This window comes from Aulonocara sp. 'chitande type north' Nkhata Bay, linkage group LG3 (assembly GCF_057382095.1).
Source record: "Aulonocara sp. 'chitande type north' Nkhata Bay isolate Kocher_YH1m ecotype deep benthic linkage group LG3, A_spYH_male_GT1.1, whole genome shotgun sequence".
NCBI lineage: Eukaryota > Metazoa > Chordata > Actinopteri > Cichliformes > Cichlidae > Aulonocara > Aulonocara sp. 'chitande type north' Nkhata Bay.
The window spans coordinates 16918847-16940769 of record NC_141346.1 but is presented as its reverse complement, the minus strand read 5'-3'; the positions used below and the strand labels follow the sequence as shown (position 1 = coordinate 16940769).

General features: G+C 40.5%; 1 protein-coding gene across 1 annotated transcript; it reads left to right on the top strand.

Annotated features, from left to right (window-relative positions):
* The first annotated feature begins 1596 nt into the window (after positions 1 to 1596).
* On the top strand, positions 1597 to 18331 carry LOC147334235 (uncharacterized). Its single transcript, XM_086286619.1, has 4 exons — positions 1597 to 1702; positions 14270 to 14995; positions 15182 to 15345; positions 17683 to 18331. Exons 2-4 carry the CDS (start codon positions 14297 to 14299, stop codon positions 17768 to 17770), a joined length of 951 nt encoding a protein of 316 aa, XP_086142745.1. The 5' UTR covers positions 1597 to 1702; positions 14270 to 14296; the 3' UTR covers positions 17771 to 18331.
* The last annotated feature ends 3592 nt before the right edge of the window (positions 18332 to 21923 follow it).

Below are 21923 nucleotides of genomic sequence, written 5' to 3'. Positions count from 1 at the left end.
TAGCATGTGTGCTGAAGAGCAGAACCAACACACTGCACACTGGGAGGATGTTGTCGGGAACCTGGGTGAAACAGACCTCTAGATGTGCTATGCCAGACCTTCCCAAAGTGTGGGGCCCGCCCCCTAGGGGGGGCCCAGAGCCATTGCGGGGGGGGGGGGGGATATGAAAAGGAAAAAACAAAACAAAAAAACAATGCTTGGTTTTCCCTTCGTCGGGAGCAGCGCTGGGGTCTTCAAATCACGGACAAACAGTATCGTACATTCTTGAGTTTTAGTTCACAAACACTAACTACTCCTGACATTTTGGAGATGTTAGCTCTTTATACAGTAAAGTTACAGTGGGATACAAATAACATCAGGCTGATCCTGCCACCATTTATTCCCCCGGTTCAAATCACGGACAAACAGCATCCAACAGTTGTTTATGTTGTTGAACCTTTTTTGCAGAGGGATTGAAAAATGTATTGATAGCAATGTTGAATATTACTACACAGGGAAAAAAAAAACAACTACATGTAAAATAATTACATTGTGACGCCTCTGCCTTTGTAAATGGAGGGACAGTAGCTGCATGTGTGTATGTAAGTGTGTAAAAACTGCAGATTAACAGTATTTTGTCTCTACCTGCTATTCTGCAATTCATCTCATGTAAGCAATAACGTGGCGCACAGCTGATGTAAAAAAGGCACATACCTTTGACGTTGCGTGACGAACTCTGTATTCCTCGTCCACACGTAAACGCAAAAAAGGAGCTTTAAAAAATCTCAGTTTTCGGTGATTCGAAACACCGTTTACGTGTGGACGAAACAGCTGCGTTTTCAAAAATACCCGTGTAGGTGTGGATGTAGCGTAAAAGAGTTAGTCGTTTATTTTCTTACTACCTGTAATTTATTGCAGATTACTTGTATTTGCTTAATTGTTTACTAAATGTTTGAGGTGTGAAATAAACTGCAATGGAGCAAAATATGGGTGTGTGTGGTTGGAGGATGTGTCCGTGCGTGCGTGTGTGCGCACGAGGGGGGGCGCGAACATTTTTCTTGTAAAACAAAAGCGGGCCCAGCAAAAAAAGTTTGGGAACCACCGTGCTATGCTATCCTGCAATAGGTGTAGGCTGCTGGGAGGATTCCCATGATGCATTGTGTTTCTTCTTCAGTCACCTTTCTCACTCACTATGTGTTAATAGATTTCTCTGCACTGAATCATACCTGTTATTTATCTCTGGCTGTATTCCACAGCAGCACAGCAAAGGACCACTGGGTCAGACCTGCTTGCTATGTGGGCAGTTATCTATGACACAAAGTTCACAAACTGCTGTGTTTACTATTTACTACAGCTGAGCACTTTATCATTCAAAGTTAAAACTTATTGCTGCTGTTACATATCCTCCTGAGGACCAAGGAAAAAATGTCTTTCACTTTAACACTTGGCTACTACAGAGGACACAATGAATAGGCTGGGTTTCAGGAGGACATAATCATGACTACGATGACCTGGATGACTGAGAACCTTCACAGACATAATCATGAAAAATGACAGTTATTCAGATTTTCCAGCTTTGCTTTGAAAATCATCACAGGCTCCTTATTCCTGGTATCACTCAGGTATTTCCAGGTAAAGGTGGAGCCTGACAATATTATGGGTATAGGAGGAAGTAAAGTTGAGTGCAGGTGGATGTTTTAGTGAAAACGAAGTCTGAGACACAGTGAGTAATAGAATTTTTTCTCTCAGTTTAAAATGTCATTTCAAATGTTTATGTCCTGCTCTGTGCATGTAATCACTAGATCAACAATAAACTCTCATCTTGTTTGAATCTGAGTTGTATTTGCTGTTAAACATTTCTGATCTTTGGAGATTTTTAAAACCCATCTGAGGGATTAAGGAAGCGTAGTCTTAAACAGAAGCCCCAGGTACACCATCAGCCTGTTCATGTGTCTAACTGCTTTTCCCCACTCAATGACATGCCTGCAGGGGATCAAACCCCAGTAATCGGTGATTCTGTTCTCAGACATGTGAAGCTAGAGACACCAGCAACCATAGTCAATTGTCTTCCAGGGGCCAGAGCAGGCAAAACTGAGGAAATTTAAAACTGCTGGCTAAACACAAATGGAAATTCCATAAAACTGTAATTCACATTGGCAGTAATGACACCTGGTTACATCAATCGGAGGTCATTAAAATCAATATTGAATCGATGTGTAAATTTGTCAAAACAAACTGTAGTTTTCTCTGGTGTCCTCCCCAATCGGACCAGGAGTGACATCTTCATGACATGTTTAGCCACATGTTCTCCTTAAATTGCTAGCTGTCTGAGTGGTGTCCAAAAAAATGATGTGAGCTTTATAGACAATTGGGGAACTTTAAAACAGAGTTAAAAGGGAGTTTTTCCTTTGCACTGTTGCCAAAATGCTTGCTCATAGGGGGGGTCATATGATTGTTGGGGGTTTCTCAGTTGTTTTATTGTAGAGTCTAGTTTACAATATAAACTCCCTTAAGGGAGATGTTGTTGTGATTTGGCGCTGTATAAATTAATTAGAACTGAATTTAAGTGAACTGAAATTTAAATTGAATTGAATTTGTAAGTAATTATGCTTTCTCCTGACTTTAACTCAGTAAGGGTCCACTGCAGTCTTCCCATATGGAAAAGATATATATAAATCTTATAAAGTTTGTATCTGTCTTGTGTGAAACTTGTATGAAAAGCACACAAGAGTGAAAACAGTTATAAGATCCCTTGAAAAAAATTATACAATGAAACTTGTATGTTTTGGATACTTACTAAAACAATATTTGAAAGTAATGAGAAAGTGGCCACTTTCATGAGTAAATCATGTAAGTTTTTACTATTTCTTTTCCATATGGGTTTGGTTGGCTGTCTATAACAAATTCTGTATTAGTCACATTTCCTGCACAAAACCACTTTGGTCACCTGTGTTAAACTAAAAATAACACGTACGTGCAAAGGTAGGGAGGAGCAGTAAGAAACAAAGTCAACTAACATTTATTTCACCTGAATGTGACCTCACTCACCCCATCCTGAAAGGTTGATATCAACCTGAGTGTTGATACGGTTATCTATGACACAAAGTTCACAAACTGCTGTGTTTATTATTTAATACAGCTGAGCACTTTATCATCCAAAATAAAAACTTATTGCTGCTGTTACATATCCTGAGGACTGTTGGAAAAAAAAACTTTTACTTTAACACTTGTGTTTAACCCTTCTAACAAAATCCACAAACATTTTCCTTGCATTATCATGTTGTTTATTACAAATGTTATTTATCACATTTGATAGATTGGCTGTTTTTTATGGAACGCCAGGACTGCCATAATGAATTAATTAAATACACCATTAAATAATTAATTAAATGTGGCAATAATTAATTAAAATTGGAATTAATTAATTAAATAAATAGTTATGACACATGTAATTAATTAATTATTGACACATTTAATTAATTATTTATGTATTTCACATTTTAATTAATTATTGACACATTTAATTAATTAATTATTGACATATTTAATTAATTATTTATGTATTTCACATTTTAATTAATTATTGACACATTTAATTAATTATTGACACATTTAATTAATTATTTAATGATATATTTATTTATTTCATTTTGGCAGTCCTGACGCCTGGCTCTCGTCATGAAATAATTTTATCTGTCAGCCTCACCCATCAAACTCAGGGGGCGGGGTTAACGCTGCCCATGCAGCTTCTCTAACATTTGATTGGTTGCCGTGCAAAGTAAGTCAAAACAGGTCGATCCTAGATAATCGATTGCTTGTGTAGACTTGGGGCAGCCAGTTATCCCAGAATGCAGATCAAATCACAGGCCGTTTTTCTGTCACCAGCTACACTTTTAACAGTGTTTTAGCCGCGAATGTCGCGCCGTATGTCTGGTCAGGTTGTCAACATAGAACATGTTTGCAAAAGTGCTCAGATGTTTTCAGAGATTTCACTAGCTCTGCTAACAGTTAGCATGCAGAGCGCACCGAGGGGGTACATTAACCGGTTTGTTTACATATTCCACTCTCCGTGTTCCACATGTTGCATTCGCAGATTCTCATTTTCACCGAACGATCGTCTCTTTCCGCCTGGTCTTGTGTCTCTGTAACATAAAGAACGAGCTGACATTTTTCTCACGAAACCAGCGATCAGCTCAGCAGACCCTCAGTTTACCTGCATGCATCCTCCTCCTCATCTGTCAGCTGTTTAACACCTGCTGCTAATTCAAGAAACACGCCTAGTTACCTGGTGATAGTCACAGTTTAACTGCACAAGATAAGTAAATATAGTATTTTCCCCGAGCGCAGAGCTGCTGGAGCTTGTTTCCTTACAGAGCACTTTATAGGCGAACAGCTTCATCAGCGGCTGATGTCCAATCACCAGCACACAGCTTTCAAACCTCAGCTGAGTTTTAGCTCTCAGTGGTTAAACGCTGGACTTCATTCACTCAGGTTCTGTCTGTCGGGTCACGTTTACTTCGCTGTTTTATTTACAACTGAGCAAATCGGTTTGGCTGAGGTTAAAGTTACGTTTCATAACTGCATAGTTTCACAGACGTTTAATGAACCACTGGCACATGTGTTAGACTGAACTATCATCTAAATATCATCTGTTTTTTAATAGTTATTCAACTGTATTCTAAGCACCAGCTGTCTGTTAGAATGTGATTTTTTTTCTCTCTCTGTTGGCAGAGGTATAAAAATGCGCAGGAAAATCTGACGTGCATGGCAAACTTCACCGACGATATTTAGGGAGGAATAAACACACATCAAACATAAATGAACCATTTGCCTGTCTCCATAATTGAGAGCATTTTCTCTTCTTATGTCAACACTCTCTCTCTCTTTTTTTTTTTTTTTTTTTTTTTTTTTTTTTTTTTGCTTTTTCGGTCATGTTATGTTTACCTGTCAAAGGCTTGTTACAAACTATGAAACACATGGTGCAGACTTCTGGATGTTAGAAGAAAACGAATACTGCTCATGAATGAGACTAAAGGCAGGAAGGTGTCCTTTAAAACTAAACATGTTAATAGGACCTCCCTGTTTATATCATAGTTTATGATATAGCACGTGTATTTCAGTAATAGCCTGCTGAGGCCACTATACGTGCTGGCCTCATATCAAATGTGAAGGCAGACTGAGTCTATGTTTGACGTTTGTTTATATCTAATCTTCCTTTTCAAACATTTAAACAGCAGCGAGTCTGCAGCTGAGGGAATACAAATTCAAATTGTCGGAACAGGTTTGCTCGTTTCTTGGATTCATTTGGTGATTTATTAAATGTATAACTGTGTGGTGGGGCGTGGTCTGCGGTGCCGTGCAGGGAGGGCGGACGCACCTGCACGGCATCCTTAATCACGCCCGCCTAGTTAAAAACACGGGGACTGAGGTGTGGTGTGGTGAGATGTAAATAAAGATGACTCTGAACGTTGCTCCGTGGTCCCGCCGTGTCTTATTCACGCCACATTGGTGCCGAAACCCAGGAGGCAGCACGGCGGGTCCATATCGGAGCCAGGGAATGGAGGAGCTGGCCCAGAGGGTGGCCGAAATGGCGGCCGCCCAGCGGGAGCAGGCGGCGGAGGTGCGTCGCCAGCAGGAAGAGCTGCAGGACCAGTCCGAGCGGCACCTGGAAAGGATTGGGGAGCTGGCGGCGCTGCTCTGGGCCTGGGCGCCACCCCCACAGGTGTGTCCCGAGGACAGTGAAGCGGTGGAGGAGCCGCGTGAGGCACCTCAGCAGCCGGAGGTGGCAGACGAGGCGCGCGGGGATCTGCGCCTGCCGGAGGAGGGGGAACAGCCAGGTGAAGGGCTGCTCCTGCCGGGAGTGGTGGATGAGCCGCTCCAACCGGAGGCGGCAGACGAGGTGCGCGAGGGTCTGCGCCGGTTGGAGAAAGAGGAGCTGCACGAGGGGCTGCTCGAGCCGGGAGTGGCGGCGGAGGGAGCAGTAGTGACGGAGGAGTCGCGCTATGGGCTGCTCCAGCAGGGAGCGACAGCGGTGACGGAGGGGCCGCGCAAGGAGCTGGAGGTCCCAGTGCCAGGGGAGCTTGCTCGAGTGGAACTGGCGAGCGAGGCGGGCGCCACGCTTGAGATCGCCGTGCTCGCCAGACCGGCCTCACCACCACCAGAGGCCTGTACACGCCACACCTCTGCCCAGCCACCTGTGAGCTGGGGCTCACGCTTGTGCCGGCCGCGCCGGGTGCACCTGTCACGTGTCCGACTTCCGAACCAGCTTTGCCTGCGCCGCTGGATTCGCGGGCGGCCGCCTGAACTCGCACCTCCCCGTCGCTTGGCCGGGGCCTGGGGGTGCCAGCTGTCCGGGCTGATTCCCTCTCCCACTGGCGGTGGGGGAGTAGGTTCGGCCGGATGGCTCCCCGGCCTCAATCGGGCGATGGGGGTATGTGGTGGGGCGTGGTCTGCGGTGCCGTGCAGGGAGGGCGGACGCACCTGCACGGCATCCTTAATCACGCCCGCCTAGTTAAAAACACGGGGACTGAGGGGTTTGGGGGTGTTGTGGTGTGGTGAGATGTAAATAAAGATGACTCTGAACGTTGTTCCGTGGTCCCGCCGTGTCTTATTCACGCCACAAACTGTTATTCTAATCTGCTGCTGAGTCTCTTACACTTTTCTTTATGCTGTATATTTTCACGTCTCTGGAATAGTTGGCAGTTAGATAGTCAGCTGGGAAACTTTGTGTTAACTCATGGAGCTGAGGATATCGTGGATATGCTGACCTCGCTGCGTGGTGTACAGAGCGAGGTCAGCATGATTAATATTCACAATAAAAATATTAGCCGAACATCATGAAGTCTGTATGTGTTTCATAGTGTCGAACAACCTTTGTACAGTTAAAGCCAGCAGTTACTACATGAGGAAACACCAACGTTATCTCTTTTATGTGTTTATACACAGGTCACGCTGATTACTGAACAAAAACCCAAAGAGCAGATGTTAAACAGATTTATTTGCTCTCTCTCCTCCTTAAACATGTTTTTAATGTTAGTTATAATTCAGAATTGGCGACTGAAACACGTAGGACACATAAGAACATCAGGAAATAAAACACCGATAAATATAACCTCAGTAAAAGAAGTCAGCGGGGGTTACTACAGCTGTGTACCGGGGCCTGCGCTTTGTCGGTGGGATTGCTTGCGAGGCGAGCGGGTCTATCCCACGCTTTGCCGTGAGACTGGGACGACATCTCCGAAATCATCGAAACACTTTTGCAAAGAGGCTGTATCTTGACAAACCGACCAGACACATGAAGATTAAACCACTACATTCTCGGCTAAAAAAATATTAAAACGGTATTTGGTAACACACAAACAGGGTTTTTCAAAGCTCAGTTCTGTTAGCTTCCACATGCCGGTTGTTGTGTGCTAGAAACAATGGCCACCAGGCCAAAGCAATGGTTTTGACTCGATCAGCGTTAACCCCGCCCCCTGAGTTTGATGGGTGAGGCTGACAGATAAAATTATTTCATGATGAGAGCCAGGCGTCAGGACTGCCAAAATGAAATAAATAAATATATCATTAAATAATTAATTAAATGTGTCAATAATTAATTAAATGTGTCAATAATTAATTAAAATGTGAAATACATAAATAATTAATTAAATATGTCAATAATTAATTAATTAAATGTGTCAATAATTAATTAAAACGTGAAATACATAAATAATTAATTAAATGTGTCAATAATTAATTAATTCCATATATCATAACTATTTATTTAATTAATTAATTCCAATTTTAATTAATTATTGCCACATTTAATTAATTATTTAATGGTGTATTTAATTAATTCATTATGGCAGTCCTGGCGTTCCATAGTTTTTGGCAACTTTTTGTTAATAACAGTTGTAGAGGCTAAGCCTACGCTTGAAGCCACTGAGGTGGTCGTTAACGGGGATGACGCGATGTCACTGGTATGCATGAATTAAGTTCACAGTCCAATAAATCCAGCAGTATGTATCTTGTCCTTTTTGGTCTTTATTCCGTATTGACTTAGCATAACAGCGCAACGGTCACAAACTGTTTGCCTTCTCAATGACACACCTGACGCCGATTACGTGCATCTACCTTAAATACCTTTACATTACATAATCAAAACAGAAAAAGGTGACCTCTAGTGACCACCTAAGGTATTAACCCAAGAATGGCTCCTACAACAGTGTTAATTTTTGACAATTGTAACTCGGTTAAAGGACCAGGGCGCCTGACTGCAGCCTCATAGACAATGAGCTATCAGAATAAGTTTCGACTATGGAGCCTGAGGGTGTGAATAAAACACAGGAAACCAAAGTAGAGCTCAAAATATATATATTATGTTTGTTATGAGAAGTGTATAGACGGATGTACAAAAGAAATACATACATACATACATACATACATACATATCAAAAATAATGTTGACAATACAAAACGGCTTATTAGGTTCCAAAAGGAGGTGGGATGAGGTGTAGTCCAGTATGCGATTTATTTTAGTTCCATGGACCTGTGATAGGTCATGTGTCAACAGTTTGTGATTCAGTCCATAGGTTCACAATTCCTACCGCAACGTAGCGGTGGTCGGGTGGCTCGCCATCTCGCGCTGATCAGGGCTGATCGCGGGAGAAAAAAAAAAAAAAAAAAAAAAAAAACCCTGACCTAAACAAGGTCAAAAACATAAATTATCATTCACAGAAGAAAATGAAACAGCATTCTACTGCTGTGACAAAATAAATACATAAATAACAAAGACAAGTAATTAATGCCATGTTTCATACAACAATCAACAAACCATCATCTCTTATAATGAATTTCATTCAAAATACTATTATAGAAAAACATTCTCATGGGTCCCATCAAAGTATATCAGCCACAAAGCTGATAACCATTATCCAAAGTTAATCAAATATATTTACAAAACTCATTTAATCACAGGTGTTGCGCAACAGATTCAATAATCTAAATGGAATTTAACTCAATGCAAAATCTCATAGGCCGTTTTGGCATTTCATCAGAAAAGTAACAAAAAACATCCAAAACGGACAAAACTACAAAAATCAAATCACTCGTTCAACTCTAGATACGTTAAGTCAACATTCGGCCATTATGGAATAAGCAAAAAACAACAATATTCAATAGACGAATCTAGTAATTGCACTTACTGTCGCTAGCCTAGCATTAGCTTACCGGCATTGTAGGATGTGCGATCGCGGCTCCGCATTTACATTAATTGTGACAAAACAAAACAAACAAATAACTCACCGTTGAGTCGATTGTGAGGTAGTGTAAAGACGAATGAATCGGCTGGGTTATTGCACGCTGTCAACTGGTCTGTAGTGTAGAATTTGTCGATATCTAACAAGTACGCCAACCACAGGGACACAGCAGCCAGAGGAGCAGCTGATTGACCCGCAACTTATACAGGGTTCATTCCCGCCACAATAAAGGGACTGGCGGAAATGGGGTCAGGGGTTACCGTGGTTACACAATGAAAGAGTTTTGTCCATAACATTTTGAAATTACCATTTTTTTTCTCTCAGAAACTCATGTATCACATATGATACAAATGGCATTAAAGGGTTAAGGATGTGCCTACTCACACGCTAGCTCCTGCGGCCATTGGTATAAAGAACATTTAGCAAGTGCAAAAGCACACATCCTTGAGGAGAGCCAGTGAAGTAGGAATAATACTGTCATTCACTCTCACCCTCTGAAACCTGTCTGTTAAAAAAAAATCTAAAATCCTAGAGTATTTAAAAGTAGAATGGGAGACAGACCCTTCAGTTTTCAGGCCCTTCTTCTGTGGAACCAGCTTCCAGTTTGGATTCGGGAGACAGACTATCTCTACTTGTAAGTTTAGGTTTAAATCTTTCCTTTTTGCTAAAGCATAGAGTTAGGGCTGGATCAGGTGCAAAACTCTTTCAGTCAGTCAGTCAGTCTCATGTTGTGTTCATCCTGCCTTCCTAATAAAAACGATCTTCATCCTTCGCCAACCCCTGAGTTGTGCATTTGGGTACTCTCTTTTCCGCATTCACACAGCGACCCCCGACAAAATGACAACTCATGTGCCGACACGCAATGATACCAGCCGAATCTGAACTGTATGAGTTGCAGCAGGCACCACTCTCCGTTTTGAGGGAGAGCTGAGGTGGAAGCCTAATGTCTCACATATGAAAACTCTCTCTCTCTCTTTTTCGCTCGCCCGCTTTCTGTCGTGGGTGTCACTCCTAAAAACTTCCCCTTTTCCCTAAACAACCAAATGTCACATGTTGCCTTATCATTTTTTTTGATTGGCTGACATGGTAAACTCTAACACCAATAGGGAAGGGGTGTATTTTCTTTTTTCACTTGCAAAGGGAGAGTGTTTGCTAGCGCTGTCTGTAGAAAACGCTGTTTTTACCGTCCTTCCCGCAGTAAACACCAGTGTTTTGTTCAGAAAAAAACATAGCGTGTATTTTTTATCATAACTCTGGTTTTACGTGGCCCATCGACACAATTCAAAAACTGGTATATAGTTTGAAGTCCGCACTTTTGACCCAAGTTGAAATGGAGACTCTGACGTGCTGCATCTTGTAGCGGTGTCGTAGTAAATTGGTCATGTGATTTTGACGCGCCGGCACGTCCCGCGACCCCAGAAGGTTTATTAATGGCAGGACTTCTTTAATCAGTTTTGTAGGAATGGGGTCTAAAAGACACGTTGATGGTTTGGAGGAAGTAATTACTGAAGTTAAATCAGAAAGATAAATTGGAGAAAAAGAGTCTACATAAATTTCAACGGTACTAAAAGTAGCTGTAGATAATGTTAAATCTGTGAGATGATTATGGGTAATTTATTTTCAGTATTGATTAAAATTTCATTTGTGAAGAAGTTCAAGAAATCATTACTAGTTAACGCTAAAGGAATGGCTCAACGGTGCTCTGACTTTTTTTCGGGCTGGCTACAGTGCTGAAGAGGAATCTAGGATTGTTCTTATTTTCTTCAATCAGTGTTGATGATGTGGGTGGCTGTAGCTCAGGTGGCAGAGCAGATAAGCCACTAACCAGGAGATCAGGGATACTTGAGGGTGCATGGGAGTTTGCACAACCAGTCTACATGTGTTTTGTGGACTTGGAGAAGGCATTTGACCGTGTCCCTTGGGGCATCCTGTGGGAGGTGTTGCGGGAGTGCGGGGGTGTCTGGCCCATTGCTACGGGCCATTCAATCCCCATACAACCATTCCAAGAGCTTGGTCCGCATAGCCGGTAATAAGTTGGAGTCGTTCCTGGTTGGTGATGGGCTCCGTCAGGGCTGCCCTTTGTCACCCATTCTGTTCATAATTTTTATGGACAGAACTTCTAGGCCAACCAAGTGACGGAAGGCACTTAGGTGGTCTCAGGATATCATCTCTGCTTTTCACGGATGATGTGGTTCTATTGCCTTCATCGGGTGATGGCCTCCAGCTCGCACAGGAACGGTTCGCAGCCGAGTGTGAAATAGCTTGAATACGGACCAGCACCTCCAAATCTGAGGCCATGGATCTCAGCTGGAAAAAGGTCAAGTGCCCACTCTGGGTCAGGGATGAGTTCCTGTCCCAAGTGGAGGAGTTTAAGTACAGTGGGATGCAAACGTTTGGGCAACCTTGTTAACAGTCATTATTTTTCTATATAAATCGTGTGTTGTTACAATAAAAAGATGTCAGTTAAATATATCATATAGGACAGCGGTCCCCAACCGGTACCGATCCGTGAGTTGTTTGGTACCGGCCCGCGAGAGTTGGGGCTCAGGTGTGAAATGTATGGTTTTCAGGGTTTTTATTAGTTTTCAGGGTTATGTTGTTATCGTTTTTATCGTTAACTCGGTTTTCCTGGGTCTTTTCACGTGTGTTATGAATAAATCTTCTTTTTTCGGTACCGGTACTAGTTTTATTTTGTTGTATTTATCCGCAACACCTTAAAGGCCGGTCCGTGAAAATAATGTCGGGCATAAATCGGTCCGTGGCGCAAAAAAGGTTGGGGACCGCTGATATAGGAGACAAACACAGTGATATTTGAGAAGTGAAATGAAGTTTATTGGATTTACAGAAAGTGTCCAATAATTGTTAGGTTAATTGGTGAAGCTGATTGTAAAAACAAAGCTCTCTCTTTAATTTACCGGTCGATCTACGTCCCTACCCTCACCTATGGTCACGAACTGTGGGAAGTGACTGAAAAGAACGAGATCATGGATACAAGAAATTAGAGATGGACCGATCCGATATTACGTATCGGTATCGGTCCGATACTGACCTAAATTACTGGATCGGATATCGGAGAAAAATAAAAAATGTAATCCGATCCATTAAATATCACGAAAGCACCTCCCAAAACTTGCAACACGCCGTAACTCGCCTCAGAACGTTAGCACGTCGGAGCAGTATGCATCACGTGATAGAGCGGCTGTGGCATGCGGGACCTGTGGTCTGGATAGCATGTGGAGCTTCGCTAGCAACCCGGCATTTCATCTCCGACAAAGTTATCCCGAGAGAAGTAAAGCAAGTGTGTAAGTCCATCTCTGAATGTTTGTAAAGCATTCCCACGTTAAGCTTAACAAGCGACTGCCTCTCGCTCTCCGGCTGCTACTTCAATCGTGAAACTGCTCAATGATCAGCTGATCGGCTTTTCTGTTGCGAGTCCGTCTCTCTTGTTTGTTTTTGGCCCACTTTGCACCAGAAAGAGGAAACCAGCGGCTGAACAACAGCAGCACGTTTAACCTTGATCATCTGTTGTTAGAATGTATTTAATATTACTTTCTACACCAGGATCTTTTTCTACAGCTGACGGCTGGTAACTGTGCAGGGGCGGATCTAGCAAAGTTTAGCCAGGGGGGCCGATAGGGCATGAACAGGGAAAAGGGGGCACAAAGACATACTTTTCTTTCTTATTCTCATTTAAAATGTCGAGCTTTTAATAAATAATTATCTGACACCCAAAGTTTTAATTTGATGTAAAATGAATAGAAGTCAATTACTGTATATAGTGACTATTAAGTCTAATATATATACCCTAGTAAGCTATAGTACTTTTTACTTTGGGAAGGTACCATGTGTGCAGTCTGCAATTTTGTTGAAGAAAGATGTTGAATCTATTTAATATTTCTTGAAAAATAATTGATTTCTGTGCATTTTTTTTCACACTGCATCAAATTAAGGTTGATTACGTCGATTAAGCATCATGAGGTGGAGCGTGAGGGGTGGTTCCCTATTTTTTATTTTTTTATTTTTGTTGTTGCTGGGAGTTGGAACCCTATTAGTTAGGTTGCTTAATATTTACGCTAAGTACTCTTTAAAATACCAGAATAGGGAGGATGGTGTAGGTTTAAGTTTATTAGATTGATCAGTATTGCTGAACTATGAAATATTTTTTTGTATACAGATATAACAGAATAGCTTTAGTGTAGTTGTTGTTTTAAACTTGAGTATGAACTTGCAGACTTGCAAAATGCAGCAAGATATTTTAAAAAACAGTTTTGTTGATTAAAAAACACTATATCGGATTCATATCGGTATCGGCAGATATCCAAATTTATGATATCGGTATCGGTATCGGACATAAAAAAGTGGTATCGTGCCATCTCTACAAGAAATGAGCTTCCTCCGAAGGGTGGCTGGCCTCTCCCTTAAAGATAGGGTGAGAGGTTCAGCAATCCGTGAGGGGCTCAGAGTAGAGCTGTTGCTCCTCCACATCAAAAGGAGCCAGTTGAGGTGCTTTTGGCATCTGACAAAGATGCCTCCTGGGCACCTCTTGGGTGAGGTGTTCCAGGCATGTCCCACCGGGAGGAGGCCCCGGGGCAGACCCAGGACATGCTGGAGAGATTATATCTCTTGGCTGGCCTTAGTATTCTCCCAAACAAGCTGGAAGAAGTGGCTGGGGAGAAGGAGGTCTGGGCTTTTTTGCTTAGTGCTGCTGCCCGGGTAAGGGCATATGCGACCCTGGGTAAGGGCCATCCATCCATCGGAAGATGATGGATGGATAGATGGAACTCTGTTGGAATAGCGTTCAGGTAGCCGGTGTGCTCTGCTTGGCAGCCTATTGGCCTGAGTGCCAGGTCTGTCCAGCATCTTCCCCCGCCACCTGATCTAACTCACACAGGTGGTGATCGGTTGACAATGTAATTATGTTTTAAAATTAAAAAATTGACATGACATTTTCATAAATTTTGGAAATTCTACAATTCAGTTATTAATTTAAAAATGTTGTCACAAAATATTTGAATTTTATTTCTGATTGTACTTATGTTTTCCTCTTATAGAGCTGCTGATGTAGGTGTGACACCAAGATGGATGATGCAGACAAGATCGTGAATAAAATCTTCTCATGGATGGATCTACAAAAGGACAGTGTAGACAAGTTGAACGAGCTAGCCAGTGAATTGGAGGAACAGCAGAAGACTATTAATGTCACTAAAGTTGTCGGGAGCTCAGTGTCTGTGGGTGGTGCAGCTGCCATGACAGTAGCAGGTGTAGTAAGTGTTTTAACAGGAGGACTGTCGATACCTTTGTTAGCTGGAACAGGAGCAGTGGCATCAGGTCTTGGTTTGGCTACTAGTGTGGGTTCTGATGTTGTTGGTGCTGTCTTATCAAGTAGGACTATGAAAGAGGCCCAAAATATTTCAAAAAGCCTTGATGAAATCACAGCACTCATGGAGTCCCTCTTAACAAAAGCAACAGGCAGACAGCAACGGGGTAAAAATGTTTCTCCAGAAGAATATGTGAAGGAGGCGATCTTGAGAGCAATGGCCAAACGCAAGGGTTTGATATTAAAGGAGAAGGACAGTTTAATCAAGCTGTTATCTCAGCTGCCTCTTGAGAAGATCTTTAAGAACGACGCAGAATCAGACCTCCTCAAAAAGTCAACAACGGAGGTGCCACTGCTTTCAGACTTTGTTACAGGGTTGGTCTCAGAAAAACTCATGAAAAATAAGGTCAGCAAAGCCAATTCCCTGGGTTTAAAGGCATCGACTACAGCAGTTGGAAAAGTGAGTATCAGACAGCCATTACAATGGGCGGGGTTAAGAAATATGCTAGACCAGAGTATGTTTGTGTTTCCAGAACCACTAATCAGAGCACTAAACAACATACTCAGATGTGAACTAACATTTCAATATAAATTAATCTCAGTGCAGTAAATCCTGGAGCTCTTATTCTTAAATGCTCACTTTCAGATTGGCAGAGGGGCAGTAGGACTTCTGTTTTCGGTTCCTGAGCTCATCGAAAACTGTAAAAATCTGAACAACCATGAGACAGACGCCAGTCGGTACCTGAGAGTGAAGGCTGGAGCAATACAAGAAGCTTACGAAGCCATGAAATCAGAGCTGGATGAAATTGAGTGAGTAAAATGAGAAAAATTAATTATTTCATAGAGGGTGAAGGGCTGTTCTGGAAATATTGTTAGAGGCAAATCAATGTGCAAGATGCGATCTGAACGGCCCAGCACCGTAAATACACTGAAATATAAACCATGCTAGTGCATCAGTAAATGTCAAATGAATTAATTTTTTTTATACAGCACTATATCACAACAACAGTCACCTCAAGGCCGTTTTTATATACCCCTACCCTCACTGAGCTGTGAGATGACATGAAAAAATTATGTTTCAACTCAAGAAGCTAACATGCAGCTATATTTCTCTTAAAAATTTAGAATCCAGTAAAATTGTTCTTGTACAGCTGTTTATTAATGGTAATTTTAGAAAACAACAAGATAACATTTAAGTAAAACCCACTACAAATTGATGTTAATTCCACATAGTTATTAATATTGGTGCTAGTTAAGCAGTATACAGGACACAATGTCATCAAACTGTTAAACTCAGCTAAGTCCAACATTCCGGTAAAGATTTGGACCAGCTTGGCATTGCTTTAGTTCAAGGAAAGTTCATCAGGACTTGACTAACAACATACATTACATTGCAGCATCATAACTTTGTAAACATTTTATTCATACTTAGGGACTTTCAATTCAATTACATTTTATTTATACAGTGCCAAATCACAACAACAGTCACCGCAAGGCACTTGTTGAAAGGTAGACCCTACAATAATTTATAAAGTTTAAAAATCAGTGACAGCACTTTCAGAAAGACATCTATACATTTTGAGAGAAGCCAATTGAGTCTAATAACAGATAAAATGCTGTGTTAAGGCTGATATTTTTACCATCTACATGGATCTTAAAATCACTCACAATAATGATTTTATAAGCAACGTGAGCTCTGTGTGAACAAGAGTACACTCTGGAAAGTAGACTTTGATGGTGTGACTATACAGTTACTATACAGCATGGCAGCACTTCATAATGCAGCTTACCTGTTAAAATGTAATGTCCCAGTTTTTACCATGTTTTCTTGTGACTTTAGGGTGTAATTATTTTTGTATTTGAAAATACTGACTGCTTCCAAATGGTGCTTAAAATATAAGCACAGTAGAAAAAGAGAGTAACAACTGTCAGTTTTACAGGAAAGTAGAAACATATTAATATCTCAATTTAATTTTTTCAAAGTTTTGAGTAGGGATGGAATTGATAAAAATGTAGTGATTCTGAATACATTATCAATATCACTTAACAATTTGATCCCTTGTTTATTCTCATTGGGTTCACACTAAGCAGCATATCGAAGACATTACATTCATGCAAATTGCATGCTGAGTGGTCAAATATATGTGCATGTTGGACATAGTTCTCCATGTAGGACAGTGATCGATGTTGTTACTCAAAAAAAGTAATCACACATAGTATTACACATATTACACAGAACACTTTAAAAAAAGTATTGCTGTACATTACTTAATTACTCCCAGGAGAAGGTAATTTATTATAATACTCATTATGTTACTTTCGGGTTTTTCCCTAAAATGACCTGAAACACATTGTTGCATAGCTACCATTTACTAATATAAATCTATTGCATTTTCATCTTTTTGTGCAATATAAAATATGTTATGTCTGTATCCAAGCTGTAGACTGTGTCACTATTTTTCTTCACCTGTGCGTGAACTGAAATCAGCTCATTGTAGCTCAAGTGCAACTGGAACTGATAAGGAAAATCTACAGACATGCTGACAAACAATTCCAAGGAACTGAACAACTGGAAATCATTTCTCGATTCTCATCTATAGTTCTGAATCTCTTTGGGGTATTTAAGGGAAATCTTTCACTTTTAACATTTTAGATGCACAGGATTATTAAGGGTGTGGTCTTATTATGCTGTATCCTAACTTCCCCTTTATTTACTACTATTTAATACTATTTGTTAGTATTCAAACTGTGAAAAGTGAAATTGAGTATCAACACAATAAGACGTGACAAGTTATCAACAAACAAAACATATCAATTAAATTCTTAATAAAACTGGTGTCAATACATGAAAAGCAAATCTAAATGTTAAGACCACTACAAGGACCTGTAATGAGTATTACTAACATTTTCTTAATGTTTGAAGCTAATTTTAATCTTAGACAAAGGCAAAGCTCACTTCTTTCTTTTTCTTTATCGTGAGCCCTACCTTTACTCGCAGTCACTGACAACATATTTATCTAGTTTTGTTCTGATTCTGATATGTATATCAATTTCCTCCAAAGGACAGGATCACAGAGATAAGGTATTAACAGTTAATGTCAAACATTGCCTCACAGTGAATTTCATACCTTTATGTTTTTCTTTCAGGGCAACGTGTGCGAGGTTAGCTGACACGAAGTGGAAGAAGTACAGAAAGAGAAGCTGTTTGTGTTCATGTGCTTCTTCATCACCATGATATAACCAAAGAGGGATCACTGAATCATTACTCATGTATGAAAATATGAATGAAAATATGAATAATATTAAGCATCTGTGAGCAAGTGTTCTATAGCCAGTGTGGGGACCAATATATATATTAAACATCTGTCTTTCTTTCATTTTGACCCCAATATAAATTAAATATTTAAAGAAAGTGCTGTGAATGATGAGTTGCCAAGTTAGTTAGAAATATATTGTACTATAAGCTCAAGTTATTCACATCCAGATATTTACATATCAATACCTATGATCCATGACTTGCTCCTACATAATGTTTAATGTGTAATCAAAATAGATATCTAATTTTCCTAGCTGATGGCACAATTAGACATTATCAGTATGTTTAAGTGGACTGATTCTTATACAGTGCTTCTCTACTCGCTCTCTCCCTATTCTTAAGTGACTAATAGACATTCATACAGGTAGCCAGTGTTACGGATTCAAATATTGGGGATGGATACGAGAGGAAAAACCAAAATAACAACACTGGTCCGGCCGGGTTGAGTCAAACAATGATTTTAATGATCACACGCGTGGGAGATGGACACCGTACGCAGACAGCATCAGATCTCAAAATGGTGGAGCATTGATCAAACTCTTATAGCCTCTGGTGTCCCCACCTTATCATAAAAGCCTAAACATTCACATGCTTTTCTCTCACACAGCGCCTAAGCTACGACCTTGGCTCCCTGTTTATCTGCTCCTGCTGAGATGGGGCAGAAAACTCCAGTATGTTCTGTTCTCTTCTAATCAGACAAATAAGGCGATGACTTTCTGCAAACAGTATTTCTTATAACTCAGCAGTATAATGCATCATAAAACAATATCATTCATTCACAATAAATCAGCAGTCTAATATAATGCAAATCAGTTTAACAAATGCGATAGTTATCAGCTTCTTCTAATTCAGGAGAATAATGCAAACTAAAACTACATAATAATTCACAATCTTTAATTACGGGTCTAACATGGCATAAAATAATATTATAATCCCACACCAGCCAGAATGAAGCTTCAACCTTTAGCTAGCACAATGTGTCACATAGTATCATGATGCAGTATACATTACTCTAAAGTTGTAAATGTTGCCGACAAATTATGCTTATTTTCACAAAATAATGCTGGCATGGGGGACTTTTTTAGTGTACATGATTTTTGCAGATACAGCAACAACTTATAATTGTTTAAGTAACAACTTAAATATATGTACAAGTGCTTAAAGTACAAAGTAAACTTGTGATCAAAAAAGCCTGCAGTCTGCACTTGTTTTTGCTTCTTAAAGAACATTTAAAAAAAGAAAAAAATGAATATATACAAAATACACATATCCAAATATCTGGGCTCCACACAGTGTCGAAACTGAGCGTCCCATCCCAAAATAAAGGTGTATTTTTGTTCTTTAAATTCTTTGCCTGGAGTAAGTATTTTGGATCGATATATTCCACTCAAATTATGACCTCATGTGATGCCTGAATTCACAATCTACTTTTGTAATTATATTTCAAGTATTTAAAAATAACAGGAAAATTCAATAAAATTTCATAGAAAAAAAAATCTGTTTTACAGTGTATCCAGAACCTGACCAAACAGGATACCACAATCTCAATATCAATATAATACTATAATAATATAATAATCAATATATATACTTATATCATATATTATACAATGAAGGCTTCCCTTCATTGGCTTCCTGTTAAATCCAGAATTGAATTCAAAATCCTGCTCCTCACATACACGGTCTTAAATAATCAGGCCCCATCTTATCTTAATGACCTTGTAGTACCATATCACCCTATTAGAGCGCTTCGCTCTCGCTCTGCAGGCCTACTTGTTGTTCCTAGAGTATTTAAAAGTAGAATGGGAGGGAGAGCCTTCAGTTTTCAGGCCCCTCTTCTGTGGAACCAGCTTCCAGTTTGGATTTGGGAGACAGACACTATCTCTACTTTTAAAATTAGGCTTAAAACTTTCCTTTTTGCTAAAGCATATAGTTAGGGCTGGACCAGGTGACCCTGAATCCTCCCTTAGTTATGCTGCAATAGACATAGGCTGCCGGGGGATTCCCATGATGCATTGAGTTTTTCCTTTCCAGTCACCTTTCTCACTCACTATGTGTTAATAGACCTCTCTGCATTGAATCATATCTGTTATTAACCTCTGTCTCTCTTCCACAGCATGTCTTTTATCCTGTCTTCCTTCTCTCACCCCAACCGGTCGCAGCAGATGGCCGCCCCTCCCTGAGCCTGGTTCTGCCGGAGGTTTCTTCCTGTTAAAAGGGAGTTTTTCCTGTTGGTCTTCCATGGTCTCTTGTGTTCTGGGGGCCTCTGGATGTCTGGAGTTTTGATCTCCTCCATACCCGCTTCACACCCTGGAGGACGGGGCTGTGGCCCCCCCACACTCCCTAGCAGATCATTACATGGAGAAACCTTTGGAATGCAAGCATGCTGATCCACACAGGTATGCACACATGGGTATTCACAGACGCGGACTAAAGCTTTCTTGGCTGCTGCCTCAAAGCACACTGTGCGCTGTCTATCTTGCGTGCTGCACAATATCGTTTATTATTTAGTAAATATTGATATCTATGACTAGCTAGTTTATTGTGATGGTGCTTTGTTTTCTCTATGTTGCTCTTTGTTGTTTGCTGTCTCCTCTGTTTGTTTGTTTTTGTTTGTTTGTTTTTTTTTTTTTCTCCATACAGGTGACCCAGGAGTTCTTTTTTTTTTCTCTCTCTCTTCCCCCCCCTTCTCACCGTCTCTTCTCCCCTTTGGTTTTCTTTCTTTCTCTCCCCCTCTTTCTCTCATTCATTCCCCCTGTCCTATTTATTAAAAAAAAAAAAAATGACAAAGGATGAACTGAAGCTCTGCCATCACGTAATGTCGCATACTGCTGTTTCTGATGTCATTTAGAAAAAAAGAAAAAAAAAAAAAAAAAAAAAAAAAGGGAGTTTTTCCTTCCCACTGTCGCCAAAGTGCTTGCTCATAGGGGGTCATATGATTGTTGGGTTTTTCTCTGTATCTATGAAGCGCCTTGAGGCGACTTTTGTTGTGATTTGGTGCTATATAAATAAAATTGAATTGATTTGATTTGAAAGACTGGATATTCCACCTGCTAAGAATGTTTTAATGCAGTACAGTTGTTATTATCATCGGTTGTCACCTCCTGCTTATGACAGTTAAAATAAATAACATTCATATAAGAAATAAAATTGTCTCGTGTAAACTGTATGTGGTGTTAAATAGGCCTATACTACTGTATGTTAATGTCGGTCATAAGGGTGTTACTTCAAGAGCCATATATTTTATGAGGTGGCACTCATTGTGAAAAGTTTGATAACCACTGCCATAGATGAAGTAAGCTGCTCTTACACAAACAAACATGAAACACATTAGATGCTCAGTTTCACTCACATGTAGCGTCACAAATCCCAAACAAAAACAAGAGGACTTCAAGAGAATCCATCCATGACAAATGGAGAGTTCGTGGCATGACTGTAGTCTGAACTGAACAGAGAGTTTTCATCAACAGCTTTGTCTGTGGGTGGAGGAAAGAGGAGGAGGAATTCTGCTGTCGTAGAGGAAGAAGCTTTGACTGCAGTTGTATGATATTAATCTAAGTGAACATGTGTTATAAAGAGTATGGGTTGAGACTATGTAAGGACAAGAAAGACATTGTGGACAAAACAGGACCCCCCCCCCCATAATCTTTAGTTACAATATTATAGTTAGTTAAATGGTCTGATTGTTCAAATATGTATTTTCTTTGATTGTGGTAAGATAATGTGTGCCCCAGTCTCCAAAAATGACATAGTGCAGGAAGCGTAGTTATTCCTCCGTTACACCACAAGAGGGAGTATCCCCTAAAATGAGCAGCTCTAGCGGGAGTAAATAAGCCCAGCTACTACCCATAAGGCAGTGCGCCTATAAGAGTTGTGTGAGACTGCAAAAGTGTGTAACGCTGTGCTATGTCCATGTATATATTTGCAGGTAAGCAGATACAAGATGGTAAATAACTTAAAATGTATCTACAGATGAGTCCACGGGGTTGCAGAGAATGTGGGAAAGTTGGCCGTTAATCCCCACTATGTGTCATTAGTGTGTAAGTTATTGGTAGCGATGTGAATTAGCCGT